This window comes from Pristis pectinata, chromosome 1, assembly GCF_009764475.1.
Source record: "Pristis pectinata isolate sPriPec2 chromosome 1, sPriPec2.1.pri, whole genome shotgun sequence".
NCBI classification, from domain to species: Eukaryota; Metazoa; Chordata; class Chondrichthyes; order Rhinopristiformes; family Pristidae; genus Pristis; species Pristis pectinata.
In genome coordinates this window covers 24,485,493-24,507,466 of record NC_067405.1, presented here as the reverse complement: position 1 = coordinate 24,507,466, position 21,974 = coordinate 24,485,493, and the positions used below count along the sequence as shown (strand labels likewise).

Here is a 21,974-nt window from a genome sequence, read left to right as displayed (position 1 = left end):
GGGAGGGATGCTGGGCAGATCAAAACAGTTGGGGGAAGGGAGAATGTATGAGACTGAACCAGAGTTCTTCCATTTTTACCAGCAGACCATGAGCTAACAACTTCTTTCCATCAAGTTTGGATAGCCAGCTGCCTGGCAGAGATGGAATCAAGGCTTAGGAGTTCCAATAACCTGTGTCTCAATTTCTGCACAAAGGGCAGCTTTGATAGCCCAAACTATGCCAACATCCATTCCCATCTAAAATCCTCAACCCCTCTCCTGGTTTTGGTTCTCACCAAATGTAACTGATTAGCCCTCTTTCAACATGTTCAGTTCACCAATATAAAGTGAATTATTCTTTCTGGAAGGGAACAGAAATATAAACCATGCAAACAGTACAGTGCGTTGGAAGCCTATTATCATTTTCTATTCAACAGGAATACCTTCCAAGTCATGACTCCTCTGTTGATTGGTAAATGAGCCCACTGTGCAATATAATGTGCAACCGTGCAGACCAAAAAAAATCTCAGGTTGAATTTGTGCCGTGAACTGTTAACTGATCTCCACGAAGGACTGAGAAGGCATAATAAAGTTGGCCTAGCACTTCCAGGGAGGCTGCAAACACCAGTGGGTGCAAAAAAGACCATTTGCCAGCTAACAGCCACTGCTGAATTGTACAAATACAGAAGCTAGGCTGAATTCACATTAAGCATCTCAAAAGTTTTTTAAATGATCTTCAGTGTGTAAAGTTATTTCATAGCGCAGATACAGGTATTGGTATTGCTTTATTATTGTCATGTACCGAGGTACAGTGAAAAACTTGTCTTGCATACCGTTTGTACAGATCAATTCATTACACAGAGCACTGAGGTAGTACAGGGTAAAAACAATAACAGAATTCAGAGTAAAGTGTAACTGATACTGTAACTGAAGTGATTTGTATAAACAAGTTAGAAAGTAACTGCGAGTAATTGGGAATCATTGGATTTGGGATCATTCCATCTCTGCCAGGAACCACGGGAACCATTTCTCCCACTTTAAATAATGCCCACATTCCCCCCCCCACCGCCCCCCCCCCCCCCCCACACACACACACACACACACACACACACACACACACACACACACACACACACACACACACACCCCCAACCATGCCTCTTTTCTTCCCTTTCCTAGCCAATCTCTACACCCCTTTTTTGCCTCTTTGCCTTTTGAGCCATCCCCCAGTGGATCTGCTCTCCTCTTCTCTCCTGCACCAGCTTATCACTACCTCTTATCTGCATCTGCCTATCACCACCTTGTGCCCACCCTGTCTCCCCTCTTTTCTCCACCTATCACTGCTTTGCTTTTCCCTCCTGTATATTGAGCTTCCCCTTTTCCTATCTTCAGTCCTGAAGAAGGGTCCTGACCTGAAACGTTGACTGCCTGCTTTTCTCCACGGATGCTGCCTGACCTGCTGAGTTCCTCCAGCATTGTAGTGTTTTTCATCAAGATTTCAGCATCTGCAGTTCTTTGTTTCTTCAGGAACCATTGGCATATGTGTCTGTTAGTCTGTTGTCTATTAGCTTGAAGACCCTCACTCAATGTTTCAGGAACAGCTTCTCCCCCTCCGCCATCAGACTTCTGAACAGTCCATGAATCCATGAACACTACCTTGTTATTCCTCTTTTGCATGATTTATTTATTCTTGTAACTTATAGTAATTTTTATTTCTTTATATCTTGCACTGTACTGCTGCCATGAAACAACAAATGTCACGACGTATGTCAGTGATAATAAACCTGATTCCGATTCTGATTCTCGTACTTCAGTCCCCTCAATTGCTGTTATGTTGTCATGTTTACCAGTGGGTTCCAGAAATGTTGTGAAACCATTGAGTCAAAGTCAAACTGCAAAGTCCACATTTATATCGTTTGATTAATATGATGAAATTGACAGCCTCGTTTTCCCAAGGATTTGCATGCATGCAACTGAACATAACTCCTGTGAAGTGTGGAATTTTGCAGGTTAGGCATGGCTTCCTGCTTCTCATGTTTTTCCTTGGTTTCACTTCCCACTCTATCCTTCCTCCGGCACCACAGCATCCCCACACCCACCCTCTCAGGCATGTGAAAAGCACCTACTCTCTGTGTGACTCACTTGCAATATTGTTTCCCAAATACATAATTTTTTGCAGTCAATTTCACTTGTGAACGAGGCATTGAGGAGGTTTCTTCAACCAGATGATAGAGTAAATCCCTTGGGAAATCAGATCAGCTGTTTGTTATTAATCTCTGATAATCTTTATCATCCAAAGTCCTAATGAACATCATCATGTTTAGAAATTTCTTGTGAAATATCAGACTTTATATTAGCATTATGAAATCGTGAAAAGTTACACTGCTTAATGTTTAACAAACTTTGGGTTTATTATACTGAAAGAATTTTTTATCTTTTGTGGTGCATTTGCTGTTTCTAGTAGATTAAAAGTGATAGACAAGGGGAATAATCCATGCATTCTGACTTGAAAAGAAAGATTAAACCCTGACCCAACCAGCAAGATTTATAGTGTTTCTTTTAATGTAGGGTAGTATGAATCAAATGATTATGGCAGTATTTTCAACAGAATCAGAATAATTGATATACATAGAAAAATTGAATTAAGTGTCATATCATTGCATCTGAAAGCCTTTTTAATGATATTGATTTCAGTGCAATATCGATTCAACTGACATGATGATTTATAATTGAGGAAAACAATGAAAGCATGATTAAGGCAGCAATTTTAAATGTCCAGCCCGCATACATGTGTGTTACCTTTTAGTTTGTAATGTGCGGTTTGTAACAATTGGCTTCATTCCTGTTTCAGTCATTGCCATGGAAATGCTTAATATTCATTATCATTGAAGGAATATTCAATGCTATAAAATATGAGACACTTTTCATTTGATATGAAGTAGTTGAATTTAATCAGTAGCAGGCTCAAAGGAGATGTAAAGTAACAAATAGTGAAATGTTTTAAATATACAAGCCTATTTTGAATGTTCTTAAGTGTATTAATTTTAGTATTGTTGCTTTGATGAAACAGTATTGAAAAGAAAAGATTGTTAAAGCAGATACAGCATACATTAACACTTAAAATAGTGTAGGATTGAGAAACAGAGCATGATGATCAGTTAACCAAAAAACACTGCTATCTGCAAAGAACATGTTGAAACAGCATTTTGTATAAAAATCATAGAATTCAAAGCCAGAGCACTAATTTCAAACCAAAGCACCAGAGCACAGGTGGCATGGCAGCATAGCAGTTAGCGGAATGCTATTAAAACGCCAGTGATCGGGGTTCAATTCCAGCCACTGTCTGTAAGGAGTTTGCACGTTCTCCCTGTGACTGCGTGGGTTTCCTCTGGGTGCTCTGGTTTCCTCCCACATTCCAAAAGATATACGTTAACATGGTTACAAAAGATGTAGGTTAACATGGGTGTAATTGGGCAGTGTGGACTCATTGGGTTGGAAGGGTCTGTTATGGTGCCGTATAAATAAAGTTTTAGAACCATAGAACCATAGAACAATACGGCACAATACAGGCCCTTCGGCCCACCATGTTGTGCCGCCCTTCAAACCACACCTAAGACTACCTAACCCCTCCTCCCACATATCCCTCGAATTTAAATTCCTCCATATGCTTATCTAACAATCTCTTGAACTTGTTCAACGTATCAGCCTCCATCACCACCCCAGGCAGCGCATTCCATGTACCAACCACTCTCTGGGTGAAAAACCTCCCTCTGACATCACCCTTGAACTTCCCACCCAATACCTTAAAGCCATGTCCTCTTGTTTTGAGCATTGTCACCCTAGGAAAGAGGCGCTGGCCATCCACTCTATCTACTCCTCTCAATATCTTGTATACCTCTATCATGTCTCCCCTCATCCTCCTTCTCTCCAATGAGAACAGCCCTAGCTCCTTTAGTCTCTCCTCATAATCCATACTCTCTAATCCAGGCAGCATCCTAGTAAATCTCCTCTGCACCCTTTCCAATGCCTCCACATCCTTCCTATAATGAGGCAACCAGAACTGGACACAGTACTCTAAGTGTGGCCTAACCAGAGTTTTGTAAAGCTGCATCATCATTTCGCGGCTCTTAAACTCGATCCCCCGATTTATGAAAGCTAACATCCCATAAACTTTCTTAACTACCCTACCCACCTGCGAGGCAACTTTCAGTGATCTGTGGATATGAACCCCTAGATCCCTCTGCTCCTCCACACTGCCCAGAATCCTGCCATTTACCTTGTACTCCGCCTTGGAGTTTGTCCTTCCAAAGTGTACTACCTCACACTTCTCTGGATTGAACTCCATCTGCCACTTGTCAGCCCAGCTCTGCATCCTATCAATATCCCTCTGCAAGCTTCGACAGCCCTCCACACTATCCACAACACCACCAATCTTTGTGTCATCTGCAAACTTGCTAACCCAGTCTTCCACCCCCTCATCTAAGTCATTAATAAATATCACAAAAAGTAGAGGTCCCAGAACCGATCCCTGCAGGACACCACTAGTCACAGCCCTCCAATCCGAATGCACTCCCTCCACCACAACCCTCTGCTTTCTACAGGCAAGCAAATTTTGAATCCACATGACCAAGCTTCCCTGGATCCCTTGTCCTCTGACCTTCTGAAGAAGCCTACCATGTGGAACCTTGTCAAACGCCTTAATAAAATCCATGTAGACCACATCCACTGCGCTACCCTCATCAATCTTCCTGGTCACCTCCTCAAAGAACCCTTTCAGACTTGTGAGGCAAGATCTTCCCTTCACAAAGCCATGCTGGCTGTCCCTAATCAGTCCATAATTCTCCAAATGCTCATAGATCCTATCTCTTAGAATCCTTTCCAACAACTTATCCACCACAGACATAAGGCTCACCGGTCTTTAATTCCCTGAACTATCCCTACTACCTTTTTTGAGTAAGGGGACAACATTCGCCACCCTCCAATCCTCCGGTACCATCCCCATTGATAACGAGGACTCAAAGATCCTAACCAACGGTTCAGCAATCTCCTCCCTTGCCTCACAAAGCAGCCTGGGGAATATTCTTTCAGGCCCCGGGGAATTATCTGTCCTAATATTTTGTAACAACTCCAACACATCCTCTCTCTGGATATCTACATACTCTAGAACATTACCCTCACCTACACTGTTCTCAGCATCATCAAGACCCCTCTCCTTGGTGAATACTGAAGAGAAGTATTCATTGAGAACCTCACACAATTCCACAGCTTCCAGGCACATCCCCCCTCCTTTGTCTTTAATCAGACCTACCTTTACCCTAGCCATTCTTCTGCTCTTTACGTACGAGAAAAAAGCCTTGGGATTCTCCTTAATCCTACTCGCCAAAGCCTTTTCATGTCCCCTTCTCGCTCTCCTCAGCCCTTTCTTTAGTTCCTTCCTTGCTACTCTATATTCCTCACGAGCCCTGTCCAATCCCTGCTGCTTAATCCTTATGTATGCTGCCCTCTTCTTCCTAACTAGTTGTTCCACCTCTTTCGTCACCCATGGTTCTTTTACCCTACCATTCCTTTTCTGCCTCACTGGGACAAATTTATCCCTAACACCCTGCAAAAGATCCCTGAACATCGACCACATCTCTGTAGTCATCCCAATTTACACTCCCATGTTCTCGCCTTATAGCCTCATAATTTGCCTTTCCCCAATTAAATATCTTCCCATCCTATTTGCTCCTATCCCTGTCCATGACAATTCTAAAGGTTATGGAGCAATGGTCACTGTCCCCCAAATGCTCACCCACCGATAGATCTGTCACCTGACCCGGTTCATTACCTAAAACTAGATCTAATATGGCATTCCCTCTAGTCGGCCTGTCAACATACTGCGTCAGGAATCTGTCCTGGACACACTTAACAAACTGCGCCCCATCTAAACCTTTGGCACTAAGTAGGTGCCAATCAATATTTGGATAGTTGAAGTCTCCCATTATAATAACCCTGTTATTTTCGCATCTCTCCAAAAACTGCCTCCCAATCAGCTCCTCAGTATCCCTACTGCTACCGGGGGGCCTATAGAATACCCCCAGGAGGGTAACTGCCCCTTTCTTATTCCTAACTTCCACCCATATTGGTTCTAGAGAAGATCCTTCTACATTATCTACCCTTTCTGCAGCTGTAACCATGTCCCTGACCAGTATCACCACCCCTCCTCCTCTTCTCCCCCCTCCCTATCCCTTGTAAAACACTGAAAACCAGGAATATTCAATATCCATTCCTGCCCCGATGTCAGCCATGTCTCTGTAATAGCCACAATATCATAGTCCCATGTACTTATCCAAGCTCTCAGTTCATCTCCCTTATTCCTGATGCTTCTCACATTCAAGTAAATGCACTTTAGCCCATCCACCTTACTACTTTTGTAGCCTGTACTCTGCTTCTCCTTCCTCAAAGCCTTAATTTAAAAAGTTTCAATTTAGACTCTGGTGTTATGTTTGAAACTGACTGTTAACCTGGAATAGGGCAGTACATGAATTCTGCCAGGAACATGTCAACGTAGTACAGTGCGTAAACGTGGTAAGTAGGCCACTGATTATTAGATGGAGAATGCAAAGTAGGGATTGAAATACTCAAAAGTTTATGTTTCTTGAATGAAATAATACATGACAGAATACTGGGCAATTTAGTGTGAGGCTCCCATTCAAGGAGTACCTCAGTCTGCAAGAAAGTAATCAATGTTGATTATCAAAAGCGAAATCTGCAAAGACAACAGGGCTGGTCATCAATAGAACAGGAGATGTATTTTCCAAGGGCCATGGATAAGATAGCTCAAGACATTGGTAGTTAGAATGTAAGATGAAAGATAATAGGTATATAAGGGAGGGAGGGAAGAGATCCTACAGTCGACAGGACACAGTCACTCAAAGGGTGATACTGTAATGTTTGAGGTCCAGTTTGTGTTTGTTGTCTTTATTGAATATTGCTTCTTTGTAACAGATGTACCTAGTTAAAAAAAATCCACTTTGCCTTCAGCTAGTATCTTTTCCTTCTTAGGCGGTCCTTTGGCATCAAGGATGACTTGCTCCTGTTGCAGTTGTCCTTGTGGCTGATAAATTCTTTTCCATAGAAGGGGCAGGTGCTGGCTGATGGGGTGGCTGGATGGATAGTTTGTGATGTGGTGTGCTTCTTCTGTTACTTACACAGGGCTTGCATGTGCTCTGCGAGATTCACAATGCCATCCTGAATGCTCTTTCTCCATTTTCACAGTAATATACTCCAGGGATCAGTGCAGGGATCCTTGCCATTCTTTTAAGTTCATGTTCAAGTTCAAGGTTATTGTCATGAGCATACCTACACAGGGTATAAATGCCATGAAAATTTGCTTTTAGCAGCAGCATTACATTACATTACAAACACGACAAACATAACTTTATTTTGTCATGTAAGTTATGCATAATTGACATTAATTTACATTTATGTAGTTTATGCTTGCCCAATTTATGTACAGCCTGTACATGGGAACATTTGGGTGTCCAGTGGTATGGATTTGCCGGCTGCTGAATGGCTGCAGACATCGTGTGCCTTGTGGGAACATGGTCTGTGGTCGCATTCCTAACCTGCGAACTGTTCAGGCTAAGGTTGCTGTATTGGTTGCTGTGGTAACAAGCAAGTCTCTTGGGTTAGTTGAAATTAAATCTTGAAGTTAAACAAATTGTGATTTGGCAAATATTACAAAATTTGGCATGTGAGGTGGGAGGAAAAGTTAGAAACCATTCCAACTTCATGATGAAAACATAAGAGTTCTCTGAGAACATCAGGAGTAACATGAGGCAAAGGAGAGTGTCCAGTGTCCCAAGCAAATCGAAAAGAGTGACACAGTTTGACAACAGTTTGTGTCTCTGCTTTGTATCTCCTGAGAACAGGATTTGACCATGACTTTGGTTGCTGGCAGTTTGGATTTTGCACATTCTCCTCTTGCTCTTGGGTGTTTTTGTTATGTGCTCTGGTTTCCTCCTGCATCTCAAAGATGTTCTGGTAGGTAATTTGCTACTGTAAACTACTCCAAAGGGAAGTTGATGGCCATGTAAAACAGAATAAATTGCAGGACTACAGGGAAGTAGAACTGATGAGATTGTGGTGCTGGGAGGTGACATGGACCTGTTTGGCTAAATGGACTGCTGCTGCTCTGCTGTTGTAAGACCCAGGAAAGTAGTTAGCATTGAGGTGTACAGAGTCGTAAAGTCATACAGCACCGAAACAGGCCCTTTGGCCTACCATGTCCGTGATGGCCATTGTACCTATTTATACCAATCACATTTGCCCACATTATGTCCAAATGCTCTGTGCCTTGCCTGTTCAAGTGCCTTTCTAGATGTCTCTGAAGTGTTGTGATTAGATCTGATTCCACCACCTCCTCTGGCAAGAAGATCCAGATATTAACACCTCTCTAAGTAACAAAACATTCCCCACTGATCCTCTCTAAAGTTCCGCTCTCTCATCTTAAACCTATATCCTCCTGTATTATACATCTCCACCATGGGAAAAAAAATCTAATTATGTACCCTATCTATACCTCTAATAATTTTATACCTCTATCAGGTTACCCCTCAGCCAAGGGAATTCCAGGGAAAACAAACCCAGCTATCCAATCTCTCTGCATAAGTAAAGTCCTCCAATCCAGCCAACATCCTGGTGAATCTCCTCTGCACCCTCTCCAGCGCAATCACATCCTTCTCATAGTATGGTGACCAGAACTGCACACAACACTCCAAGTGCAGTCTTACCAGTGCATTAGAATGTTGCACCATAACATCTCAATTCTTATATCCTATGCTCCACCCCATGAAGGCAAGTGTATCATATGTCTTCTTCACCACCCTACGTTGCCACTTCCAAGGAACTATGGACTTGTACCCAAAGCTTCCTCTGTTCAACAACATTCCTTAGTGTGCTACCATTTACAGTACATGTCCTACCTTTATCTGACTTCCTAAAATTCATCACTTCGCACTCAGCGGGATTACATTCCATCTGCCATTGCTCTACCCAACTCTCCAACTGATCTATATCCTGCTATATCCTTTGACAACCTTCTTTGCTATCTACAACACAATCAATTTTCATGTCATCCACAAACTTACAAATTGTACTTCTTACATTCACATCCAGTTTGTTGGTATATATCAAAAATATCAAAGTTTCCAGCAACAATCCTTGAATAGCAAAGGCATAGAAAGATATGGGCCTACTACAATCAGGCTTCCAATCAGAAAAGTCTCTCTTCACCACTGCCCTCTGCCTCCTATCACAAGCCAATTTGCCAGTTTGCATTGTGGTCTAACCTTCTGGACCAGCGTACCATGCGGGACCTTGTCAAAGGCCTTACCGAAGTCCATGTAGGCAACATCTGCTGCCCTGCCCTCAGCAATTCTCAGAGCTACTTCTTCAAAAAACTCAGTCAAATTAGTGAGGCTATTTGCCAAAAACTCACTTTTTTCAATATTTGCAAATTAGAGATTTTCTCCGATCTCAAGTACATACATTCCCTATAAGTCCTGATAAGAACTTACTAGATGTAATTTTTAGTTTGAAGCCTTTTTATGATGGTTCAATATCCAAGATTTATGGTAGCTTATCAGGAATGAATAAGGTTCCTTTAGAAAAAATTAAAAATGCTTGGGAACTTGATCTGCAGATTTCAATTTCTGAGGAAACTTGGAATCAAATTTTTAAACTGGTTAATATTTCAACATTATGTGCGCGTCACTCCCTTCTTCAATTTAAAGTGGTCCATAGTGCTCACCTGTCCAAAGACAAGTTATTGCGTTTCTATTCGGATATATCTCCTTATTGTGATAAATGCAATAATGGAGAGGCTTCTTTAATTCATAAGTTTTGGTCATGTCTGAGTCTGAAAAAATACTGGATAGAGGTATTTCAAACCTTTTCTGGGCTTTTTAAAATAAATTTTAAGCCAACTCCTTTAACTGCATTATTTGGGATTGTTGGAGAAAAAGATATAATTCTGGAGACTCCTGACTTACACATATTGGCCTTTATTTATAAGAGAAATAAAGCCAGGAGGGCTGTGTTGCTTAAGTGGAAGGAAGTTACTCCCCCCATTCATGTTCAATGGTTACAGGATGTTATGTCATATCTAAATTTAGAGAAGATCCTATTTCTGGATCTATTCTGAACTTTCAAATATTGTGGGGACCTTTTTTGAACTACTTTCAAAACCACTGATTTGGTGCTTAAAGTATAGATATTGGCCAATACTATTATGTCTTTAGGGTGTTTTGTTTTGTCTTTCTTCTTACCAAACAGCTTCAGTTTTGGTAGTGGGGTTAGATTTTTTTTATAATAAAATTATTCCAATGTATTAATGTTAATTAGTTATCATTTCTGTTCATCAATGTGAAGTATTGTGATTTCAAGTGTGATTCAATACAATGTATTTTGTAACATTTTGTCTTTTCTTTTGTTTCATGTACTCTGTATTTTCTATTTAGAATCTAGAAAAATATTGAAAAAGAAAGAAAGATTAGTGAGGCAAGATTTCATGCACATGCTGACTATCCTTAATCACACCCTATCTTTCCAAGCATAAATGAATCCTGTCACATATAGATGTGCCCAATAATTCCCCTGCAATAGATGTAAGGTTCACTGGCCTTTAGCTACCTGGCTTTTCTCTGCTACCTTCTTGAATAAAGGAACAACAACAGCTGGAAGGTAGTAAACATTGCTTTTGGGTTCAGATCAGCAACCCTGACATCATTGTAAATACAGAAGATGGTGGAAACATTCTGCAGGCCAGGCAGCACCGATGGAAAAAGAAACAGTTAATATTTCAGGACCAACACGCAAAGGAGCTGGAAGAACTCAGCGGGACCCATCTGCAGTCTCTTGTGTTTCCAGCTAACGTTTCAGGTCCAGGACCCTTCATCAGAAATGAGAAAGAGAGAAACAAGTTGATCCAGGTAGCAGCGATGAGGGAGGGTGATGCCTTCTAAATGTTGTAATTGTATCTGCCTCTACCACTTCCTCTGGCAGCTCATTCCAGGTAACTACCACCCTCTGTGTGAAAAATGTACCCCTCAGATCTCCTTTTCACCCTACCATATTTCTCTGATAGGGTGAAAAAATGGAGCAGTTAAGATTGAGCTCCTTTATCTGTGTATTGTGTTGCTAATATTCTATAGCCTGCGTAATGTTGCATTGTCTGATGATACAATAAAAAAATGACAGTCAAAAAGGTCATTTCTCATGCAAACAGGAAGGAAGAGTGAGGTATTTAAAGCTGGCTATCGTTTGTTTTAAGAAACTTTAAATCTATTTGTATATTTTTTTTACATCAATCTGGCTATCACAGACACTTAAAAACTATTCAAGAAGCCTTTGACAGAGGCAGAAGTGACACATGATCTAGCACTTCCTCAGCTTTTGGAACAAGCTCTGTGTTCTTGGGTGTAGAAGGTCGGGTTATTTTCCTGGAGAAATAAATGACTGCAGATGCTGGAATCTAGATGACAAACACGATGATGCTGGAGGAACTCGGCAGGCCAAGTCGTATCCATGGAGAAAAGTAGGCGGTCAACGTTTTGGGTCAGGACCCTTCTTCAGGAATGAAGATAGGAAAAGGGGAAGCCCAATATACAGGAGGGAAAAGCAGAGCAGTGATTGGTGGACAAAAGCGGGGAGGCGGGGTGGGCACAAGGTGGTGATAGGTAGATGCAGGTAAGACATAGTGATAGGCAGGTGCAGGGAGGGAAGGGAGAGTAGATCCACTGGGGGTTGGGTCAAAGGTAAGGAGAGAAAGGAAAAAAAAGGTAGAAAAAAAAGGTTAGCAAATGGAAGAAGTTATTTTCCTGTGTGGATTCAGAAAAGATAAGAGCATTGCACATATTTAATGTACTAATTTATTATTGGCCTCTGCTAACCCCTTCCCACTGCCCTTCTAGCACCACTGTTCACACAGCTGATCAGTGCAAATGGTTATTCTCAAAGTGGTTTCCAGTTTAAACTACAATTCTTTAGTTCCCTTAATGGCTTGATTACTAATGCAGATGGAACAACTATGTATATAGCTGCTCTGGCACAGTGACAGTGGAGGAAAATACCTCTTCAAGTCATCAACTATTTAAAATCTCTTTTGAGACAGTACCACCTGCTCACTAATTTCATTTTGCTTTTGACATATTTGAAACTGCCATTGAAACATAGAGTATACTTCTAAATAACTACATAAAGTGTTTTGAGAATCATGGTCAACAGAATTGTAGAAATCCATGTCAAATCACCTTCAAGTTGATACGAATTGTTAGCTAATTGCTGGTGTAGAGTGATGTGTACAAAAGAGGTTTTTTTGTGTCTTCTCGATATGAATAACACAATTTGCTTTGACTTCAATGGAATTGGCTTCCATTAGCCCTATACCGAAGAGTAAGACTTATATTTAGTAAACCTGAAAGATATTAACACTTTGTTTCATATTTTGAAGCTGACCCAGCTTTGATAAAGGCAGAAGAAGAGTGTGTTTACTTGTGTGGACACTCCCTTGGACTGCAACCAAAGAAAACAAAGGCTTACATTAATGAAGAGCTTGACAATTGGGCCCAAATGTAAGTGACATTTACATGTTGTTTTAAGTGAAAACTTTCTTAACCAGGTGCCTTTCTAGAATATACAAGGTTGAAATGCCAAAGTTTAGAAAAAATGTGTTCTACATATGCATGGAACAATGACTCACATTTTGTTACCAGTAGCATAATGTGTAACATATGAATCAATGCTCACCCTGCAACAACAAGATCAAACAGACTGAGAAATTTGTCTTTGGTTGCTGGTGTATACCTAATGTGAGGAGCATTGGCCTCCAGCAATGGTCACCTGCTACACAGTGGAATCCACTGTATCTGTATCAAATATGCAGAGATGAAAACAAATGATAGCCACTACTTCCAAATTTGCTTAATGCTAGATGAACTTTGTCACCAGTTTGACACATACGTAGCTTTATCCATTCACCACCCCATGCATAAATCTCCCTATTTTTGTAACAATTATTGCAAATATAGAGTGTCTCAGCTCATTGCAAAGGGATAACATTCTGCGTAAAGTAGCCTGGTACTGTTGTTGAAAGTGAAATAGAGTTAACACTTCAGGTTGAACCCTATCTCTCTTTCCACAGATGCTCCCTGACCTGCTGGGAATTTCCAGCATCCCTCTGTTTTTATTTCAGTGTTTATTCGTTTTCATTTTCTTTTCCATTTGTTCTTGTGAGATCATGAAATTCTGTAATTATCCAAATAAGAAAGGATCTGAACGTGGACAATTTCTTGACCTCAGGATGTCTAAAGTCAATACCTAATAGTCTGTAGCAAATTGAATACCTGAGACATGTGGTCACTCTTGTAATGTAAGTGAATGGTAGCTAATCAGCAATGAAATAATAACTCTACAATCTTTCTTTGTCATATTGATTGAGTGATAATTATTGACTAGAATACCAGAGGGAAATCCTTTGCTCTTCATCAAAATAGGTCCACTTGTACATCCACTCGAGGGATAAAAAGATGGTACCTTTGACAATACAGCCTATATTGTTCTGGAGTTTCTGTCTAAATTATGCACTTGAGTCAACTAAGGAGTGACAAAAACGAGAGCGATGATGCAGTACCTTGTACTGGGAACAGCCTGATATTAAGTGTTTTGAACTTTGAAAATTCAGAGTAATGTCTATAAATCCTGAAGAGTGTGTTTCTGGCTTCACTTGTACACTGGGATTAACATCACACTGCAGGTGCACACTTGTATGCTGCAAATGGAAAGAATTCACACAGAGTCCGGGGTTTACCTTCAGAAGAAACTTTCTCTTCATTACAAACTGACGTCAGCAGGGGAGTCACTCGTCCTGGAACAAATGCTCACTGATCCAAAGTTTCCATTATTCTTATTCTAGTTCTTATCTACTTTTCCTCCCTACTATCTCTGTCCTGCATGCGCTCTGTATACATAGAGTGAGATAAACCTTTTGCAGTGTCAAGCATCAGTGAGTATGTATTACATGGGCTGACAAGCTTGAGTGCCTTGTGCGCTATATGTGTAGTTCCATCTTTAACTTATATGTAAAATGGCAAGCTTCTGTCCTTGAGTTTATGGGAGTGTTGTCAGGCTGGTAACCAGGCATGAGATTACTATTGCTCACTCTAGCCTGTAGTTTGTGGTTCGGGTTGGGTTGAATCTGTTCCAGACCTTTTCTGCCTAGTACCAACACTGTAGAGTCCCCCTTTATCTCTCTGCTACATTGTCATCCCCTGTTCTCCACTACTGTGCTACAGAGCCAAGAATTCACTATTCCCTACTACAATGCAAACACAACCAAACTCCAAGTCAAAAAAGCGGATGCTCCTTGGTATGCAGATAAACCTGGTAATGTAGGTGCATTCTGAAACACAGGTGCACTCGAGCATGTAGATGTACAGGAGAAACAGGTACGCAGTAGAATTCAGTTGCAGTCTACTCTTGGAGTGTGTGCAAATCCAACCTATCCAATCTCTCCCTGTAACTACAGTGCTCCAATCCAGGCAACATCCTGATGAATCTCCTCTGTACTGCCTCCAGTACAATCCCATCCTCCCCATAGTATGGCGACCAGAATTGCACACAGTACTTCAAGTGCGGTGTAATCAGTGCTTTCTAAAGTTACAATATAATATTCCAATTTTTATATTCTACGTCCCGACCTAGGAAGGCAAGCATGTCACATGCCTTCTTCACCACCCTATCTATCTGTGTTACCACTTTCAGTGAATTATGCAGTTGAACCCCAAGGTCCATCTGTCCATCAACTTTTCTAAGTGCCCTACTATTTACTGTATATGTCCTACCCCTATTTGACTTCCCAAAAGGCCAAGAAAGCTAACCAGTGCCTCTTCTTCCTGAGGAGGCTAAAGAAATTTGGCACGTCCCCTTTTACCCTCACTAATTTTCATCCATGCACCATAGAAAGCATCCTATGTGGATGCATCACGGCTTGGTATGGCAACTGTTCAGCCCATGACCACAAGAAACTGCAGAGAGTTGTGGACACAGCTCAGCACATCACGGAATCCAGCCTCCCCTCCATGGATTCTGTTTATACTTCTGGTGCCTTGGTAAAGCAGCCAACATAATCAAAGACCCCACCCACCCCAGATATTCTCTCTTCTCCCCTCTCCCATTGGGCAGAAGATATAAAAGCCTGAAAGCACATACCACTAGGCTCAAGGACAGCTTCTATCCCACTGTTATAAGACTATTGAACAGTTCCTTAGTATGATAAGATGGACTTTTGACCTCACAATCTACCTTGTTATGACCTTGCACCTTATTGTCTACCTGCACTGTACTTTCTCTGGAACTGTAACACTTTATTCTGCAATCTGTTATTGTTTTACCTTGTACTACCTTACTGCACTCTGTAATGAATTGATCTGTATGAATAGTATGCAAGTTTTTCACTGTACCTTGGTACATGTGACAATAATAAACCTATTTACCAATTTTATACTCATCCGCCTGTAGTTAGCTGGCTTATCCCTGCTGCCCTTCTTAAATAAGGGAACAACTGTAGCTATCTCCAGTCTTCTGGTATCTCACTTATAGATAATGAGGATGCTAAAATCTCTGTCAGGGCTTCATCTACCTCCTCCCTTTCTTCTCATAACATCCTGGGGTAGATCTCGTTCAGCCCTGGGGATTTATTAACCCTTATGTTCCATGACCTCCAACACCTCCCTTTTCTTAATAATGACATGCTCTAGACCTTCCTGAATTCACCATCTTCCACATTTTTCTTGTTGAATACAGATGAGAAGCATTCATTTTGGACCTTGCCCATGCCCCTTGACTCCACACATAGATTAACTCTTTGTGAAGCCACTCTTTCCCGAGCTTTTTTTTTCTCTTGATATTTTCATGGAATATCTTCGGATTTTCCATAATCTTACTTGCCAAGGCTATTTGATGGCCCCTTTTAACATCTCAATTTATTTCTTAAATTCTCGGTTTCAACCCTTATATTCTTCAAGGAACTCACTCAATTCCAGTTGCCAATACCTGTCATACATTTCCTTTTTTTCCCTGGTCAAACCTTCAATATGCTCACTCGGAAGTATAACCTTCATGTTTTCATCATTGTTGAGTCCCTGGAAATCAATCTCCAGCAACACTGCAGCTGTTTAAGAAGGTGGCATAGCCTTGAAGGCAATTGTGGATGGGTTAGGGTTAAACTCGCATCCTGAAACACAAAGAATGAATAAAGTTATACCGCCTCTTGGTTAAAGAATGAAAGAATGCCCAAATTTTAAATTTCTCAAACTCATTTTGAGTTCTCTCCAAGGCCTTTGCCCTGTCTTTGTAATCTTCTTCAACTCCCCAACCCTCTAATATATCTATCAAACTACAATACTGATTTTAGGATCATCTGCAGAGTTAATTTACTAACCATTGATATTCACGCCTCCAGTTACCAAAGATCACAGTCCTGCAATTCCCTCTTTAAATCTTTTAGGCTCCCTTCTTTTCAGATGCTATTTAATACCTACATTTTGCCCATAGGTTTGATTATTTGCCTGTTTTTCCCTATACTGCCTATTCTTCCCATTTTGGCTTGGTGTTTCTTATTGTTGGTAACCCTTCTGTGGAAAGGCTTGGAAGGTTTTGCTTCATGGGTGCCATATGAATACAAATCTAGTATAGATCTTGTTAATGGGCAGGTGAAGTAAATAGGATGACAGTGGAAAAACGATTAAAATTTATCAATACACTCAGGATAAATGTCAGCATTACTTTAAAAACAGAGATAACCACAGCAGGCATCTTTTCCTTTGTGATTTGATTGTTCTCAGTGAAAACCTAACACCCAGATCCTCAACTGCCATCTAATCCTGATTTTAGATGTACAGACAACTTCAAACCTCATTTCTCCAAAATGTCAGCACAAGTATTTCTTTCCTCACAGATTTTGCAGAGAAAGATCTCTTCAAATGTGAATGGTGTTGGATTATTTGAAGTCCACCTTTCCCAGTGTTCAGCAGAACTAGTATAGAATGTCGTTGCTATGGTGATCTATTGTTAAACTAAGTTTATGACATGGTTACAGGTAATTCTTGCAGTAATTTTAATTGCCCACTCTCCTCTACGTGGGAGTTATTTGAACCGGAGCTGAGATAGTAGGCAGTTTATGGGTTGGTTTTCAAACACCTTCCTTCCTTCTTCCCACTTTTTTTGCTTGTCAGACTTCAGAAGCAGCAATGGTGCTTGCTACAAAGCAGCAAGGGCCTATTACAATCATTGAGCTACCCCTTGATGACCATTTTAATTGCTGGTGTGAAAAAGACATGAACCCATCACTTGAAGCAAAACAAGTCCTTCCAAGCCTCTCAGAGCTCTCTTGTAGATCTCCTGTCAATGAGTCCAGTGCTGCAAGAGTAATGAATGGGCTTTAAAAGCCAGTTTAACATTAGATTAATTGTAGAAATTAATGGTAGATGGCAGAAAAGTTCTGGAAGTGCTGGCATCATAACAAGATGATGTGACATGCAGATATCCCAGAAACTGGAAAGCTAGGACAGAGAGTGCTGGAGTGGTCGATTGGTGGGAGAAGAAGTATCAGACTTGATGATGGAGTTGGTAAGGTGGCCAACACCAGAATATAATTTTAGTATCGAGACCGACAGAGATCCTGCATTTTTCTGTTCCACATTCAGGTGTGCAGTACTTTAACCACTTTCCCTCAAATGATAGCCTGAAGCACATCATTTTAAGGATCACAATTCAGGCTGCATGCTGACCATTCTTTTTAGGTGCATGCAGATCACGTTTTTAGTGCAATATACTTGGCTAAACCCCATTCGGAAAAGCTCAGTTTTGGTCAGCGTATTTCAATGAGCCATTACTTGATGGACTTTGGTATATATTATACGCAATTGCCAGCAAGACAACAATGACGTTACTTAAAAATGACCTGGTTCTGAAGTGTGTTGGAACATGTTGGGATCCTGATAACTACTACAATATTAATGTGCTCTTCTTTTCAATAATATCTTTATTTATCTTGCAGAGGTGCTCATGGTCATTTTCATGGGTCTTATCCTTGGGCTTTAGGAGATGAATGCCTTGTTGAACTAATGGCTAACATAGTTGGTAAGATACAACTTTTCATTGTGACTTAATGCTGATACAAATTACTTTAAGCCACATTGGTTTTTGATTTTATCATGAAGGTTTATCTGATTGATATATGAAATTTATTTTGAACTAAGTTGATTTAACTACTGATTCACAGACAGTTTGCCATTAATGTGAAAATTTACCTTCTGGCACATTTTGTTTATTTTCAAGAAAAAATTGTGGATAAATGATGCCACATCAGAACAGTATCACTGAATTACTGAAGTGTTTAACATGGCATATAAATTAATTCAGAAGATCAAACAGAAATACTTTATGAAGAAAATTCATCAGTACTGAACAGTTTTCACTACATAATTATAGCTACTTTTAATGAGCAAGTTCCTACTCAATGCGACTTGAATCCACATTACAAAATGCATCACTCTGCTTTTTTTAATTATGCGAACCCCATCGACAATTATCTCCACTTTACAACAAGTGAGGATTGAACTGCCATTGGTTGTACACAGATCCAATCCAGGGATGTAACAAATAATGACAAACCAGAATTTTATTTTCTTTGTAATAACCTGTCTTTACTTGAATTGAGAGATTACAATAACAATGTAATGGTTGACACCACATCCTCTGATACCTTTTCTCTCCAGGTTACATTCAACCCGGTATATTCATATCCAATTTACCAATAAAGTATTATAAAAGGAGTTGGAGTAACTCAGTGGGTCAGGCAGCATCTATGGAGGGAAATGGACAGTCGATGTTTCAGGCTGAGACTCTCCACAGATGCTGTATAACCCACTGAGTTCCTCCAGCTCCTTTGTGTATTGCTCCAGATTTCCAGCATCTGCAGCCTCTTGTGTCTACCAATGAAATATGTTTACTAGTGACATATCAGGTTATGCCTTCCTGACTCTTTGTAGATGAGGAAGATAGTCCCTCCATAGATGAGGTTCACTTAAGTTCTCTTAAGCTGTGAGTTTAACTCACATATTCAGAGCCATCTCAATGGCCAATCTGTCGACAGTCCAGTAATGCACTTCTATTTGTGACTAACTAGATCACTGCTTTCTGATTGTAGTGACATCACAGCTGAGAAACCATCTTTCCAAGTTCAGATTTGGTGGCCTTGATCAACTGCCTGCTCAATGTCCCTTGTTCTCCAGCTAAAGATGCACATAACCAAGATCCAGCCCAACCCCTCCCCTTAATTGTATTATTTATATTCTATTATTTTATCTTGTCTCATCTGTATCTTGTCTGTCATATTTATGAGCCAACCAATCTATTGTCATTAAGGAAATATCATTCTTATGGATGATTGATTTATCATGTAAAGTTGTTTTGAGAGGAAAAGTGCTGGGTTTATCAGCATTTGGAAAGGCTGATTTCACCCCAGCAGTAGTCTAAGCATTAACATTTCTGAAGGAAGAATGAAAAACACTATGATGCTGGAGGAACTCAGCAGGCCAGGCAGCATCCATGGAGAAAAGCAGGCAGTAAACATTTCAGGTCAGGACCCTTCTGCAGGACTGAAGATAGGAAAAGGGGAAGCCTAATCTGCATCTCCCTGTTGCCAGTCATTTCAGCTCCCCCTCCCATTTCATCACAGATATGCCAGACCTCGGCTTCCTCCACTGCCAGGAGAATTCCAAGAACAAACTGGAGGAACAGCACCTCATTTTCCGTCTTGGAGCCTTACAGCCTAACGGCATGAACATTGAATTCTCCCACTTTAAGTAATCCCCAACCCCCTTCCCCACAACATCCCCCTCCCCACCATGCTTATTCTCTCCTTTCCTAGCCTATCTCTTTCTTTTAACCTTTTTTTCCTTTCTCTCATTACCTTTGACCCATCCCCTGGTGGATTTGCTCTCCCCTCCTCCCCCGCACCTGCCTGTCACTATCTCTTACCTGCATCTACCTATCACTACCTTGTGCCCACCCTGCCTCCCCTCTTTTCTGCTTCTCCCTCCTATATATTGGGCTTCTCCTTTTCCTATCTTCAGTCCTGAAGAAGGATCCTGACCTGAAAGGTTGACCGCATGCTTTTTTTCCACAGATGCTGCCTGGCCTGCTGAGTTAAAACTTTAAAACTTTATTTATACAGCATGATAACAGGCCCTTCTGGCCCAATGAGTCAACGCCGCCCATTTAAACCCATGTTAACCTACCTGTACGTCTTTAGAATGTGGGAGGAAACCGGAGCACCTGGAGAAAACCCACGCAGACACAGGAAGAATGTACAAACTCCTTACAGACAGTGACAGGAATTGAACCCCTAGTGATGTAATAGCATCGCGCTAACTGCTACGCTACTGTGCTGCCCAACAAATGAACCATACCATTCCTCCAGCATCATAGTATTTTTCATCTAGATTCCAGCATCTGCTGTCCTTTGTTTCTCTAACATTTCTAAAGGGTTTAAGGATAAATCCAGGCTTGGCAGAGCCAAGATTGCCATACTGTAGGAGTTCAAAGAAGAAAACTGATAAATAAACTTCAACAAACGCAAATCTGTTCTTCTAGCATTTCCTTAAGACCGCGGCTAGTTTTGAAAATTCATTAGGGAGCTCTTCAGTTCCTCTCAGTATGCTGGTATTTTAAGCTTAAGCAACTTTAATTGGTATTGGTTTATTATCGTCACTTGTAACCAGGTACAGTGAAAAACTTGTCTTGCTTACCGATCGTACAGGTCAATTCATTACACAGTGCAGTTACATTGAGTTAGTACAGAGTGCATTGATGTCGTAACAATAACAGTATAAAGTGTCACAGCTACAGAGAAAGTGCAGTGCCATAAGGTGCAAGGTCACAACAAGGTAGATCGTGAGGTCATAGTCCATCTCATTATTTCAGGGAACCGTTCAATAGTCTTATCACAGTGGGGGAGAAGCTGCCCTTAAGTCTGGTAGTATGTGCCCTCAGGCTCCTGTATCTTCTACCCGATGGAAGAGGAGAGAAGAGAGAATGACCCAGGTGGGTGGGGTCTTTGATTATGCCAGCTGCTTCACCAAGACAACGAGAGGTAAAGACAGAGTCCAAGGAGGGGAGGCTGGTGTCCGTGATGTGCTGGACTGTGTCCACCACTCTCTGTAGTTTCTTGGAGTCCGGGGCAGAGCAGTTGCCATACCAAGCCGTGATACATCCAGATAGGTTGCTTTCAATGGTGCATCAGTAAAAGTAGGTGAGAGTCATAGAGGACAAACCAAATTTCTTTAGAACATAGAAAATAGAAAACCTACAGCACAATTCAGGCCCTTCAGCCCACAACGCTGTGCCGGACATGTCCCCACCCTAGAAATTACTAGGCTTACCCATAGCCCTCTATTTTTCTCAGCGCCATGTACCTATCCAACAGTCTCTTAAAAGACCCTATCGTATCCGCCTCCACCACCGTTGCCGGCAGCCCATTCCACGCACTCACCACTCTCTGAGTAAAAAACTTACCCCTGACATCTCCTCTATACCTACTCCCCAGCACCCTAAACCTATGTCATCTTGTGGCCACCATTTCAGCCCTGGGGAAAAGCCTCTGACTATCTACCCGATCAATAGCTCTCATCATCTTATATACCTCTATCAGGTCCCCCCTCATCCTCCGTTGCTCCAGGGAGAAAAGGCCGAGTTCCCTCAACCTGCTTTCATAAGGCATGCTCTGCATTCCAGGCAGCATCCTTGTAAATTTCCTCTGCACCCTTTCTATAGCTTCCACATCCTTCCTGTAGTGAGGTGACCAGAACTGAGCACAGTACTCCAAGTGGGGTCTGACCAGGGACCTATATAGCTGCAACAATACCTCTCGGCTCCTAAATTCAATTCCCTGA

At 41.3% G+C, this 21,974-nt stretch overlaps 1 protein-coding gene across 10 annotated transcripts in view; it reads left to right on the top strand.

Annotated features, from left to right (window-relative positions):
- kynu (kynureninase) overlaps positions 1-21,974 on the top strand; it is a 161,388-nt gene that overhangs the window by 43,010 nt on the left and 96,404 nt on the right. For 9 of the 10 annotated variants that reach the window (XR_007956101.1, XR_007956100.1, XR_007956103.1 and 6 more), the window contains 2 exons: positions 12,473-12,593; positions 18,077-18,159. The exons of the other annotated variant lie outside the window; for it this stretch is intronic. Coding sequence is in view for 5 of the 9 variants with exons in the window: in XM_052013145.1 (XP_051869105.1) it covers positions 12,473-12,593; positions 18,077-18,159 (204 nt within the window). In the remaining 4 variants the exon portion in view is untranslated. The remainder of the gene's footprint in view (positions 1-12,472; positions 12,594-18,076; positions 18,160-21,974) is intronic. 10 annotated transcript variants of the gene reach the window in all.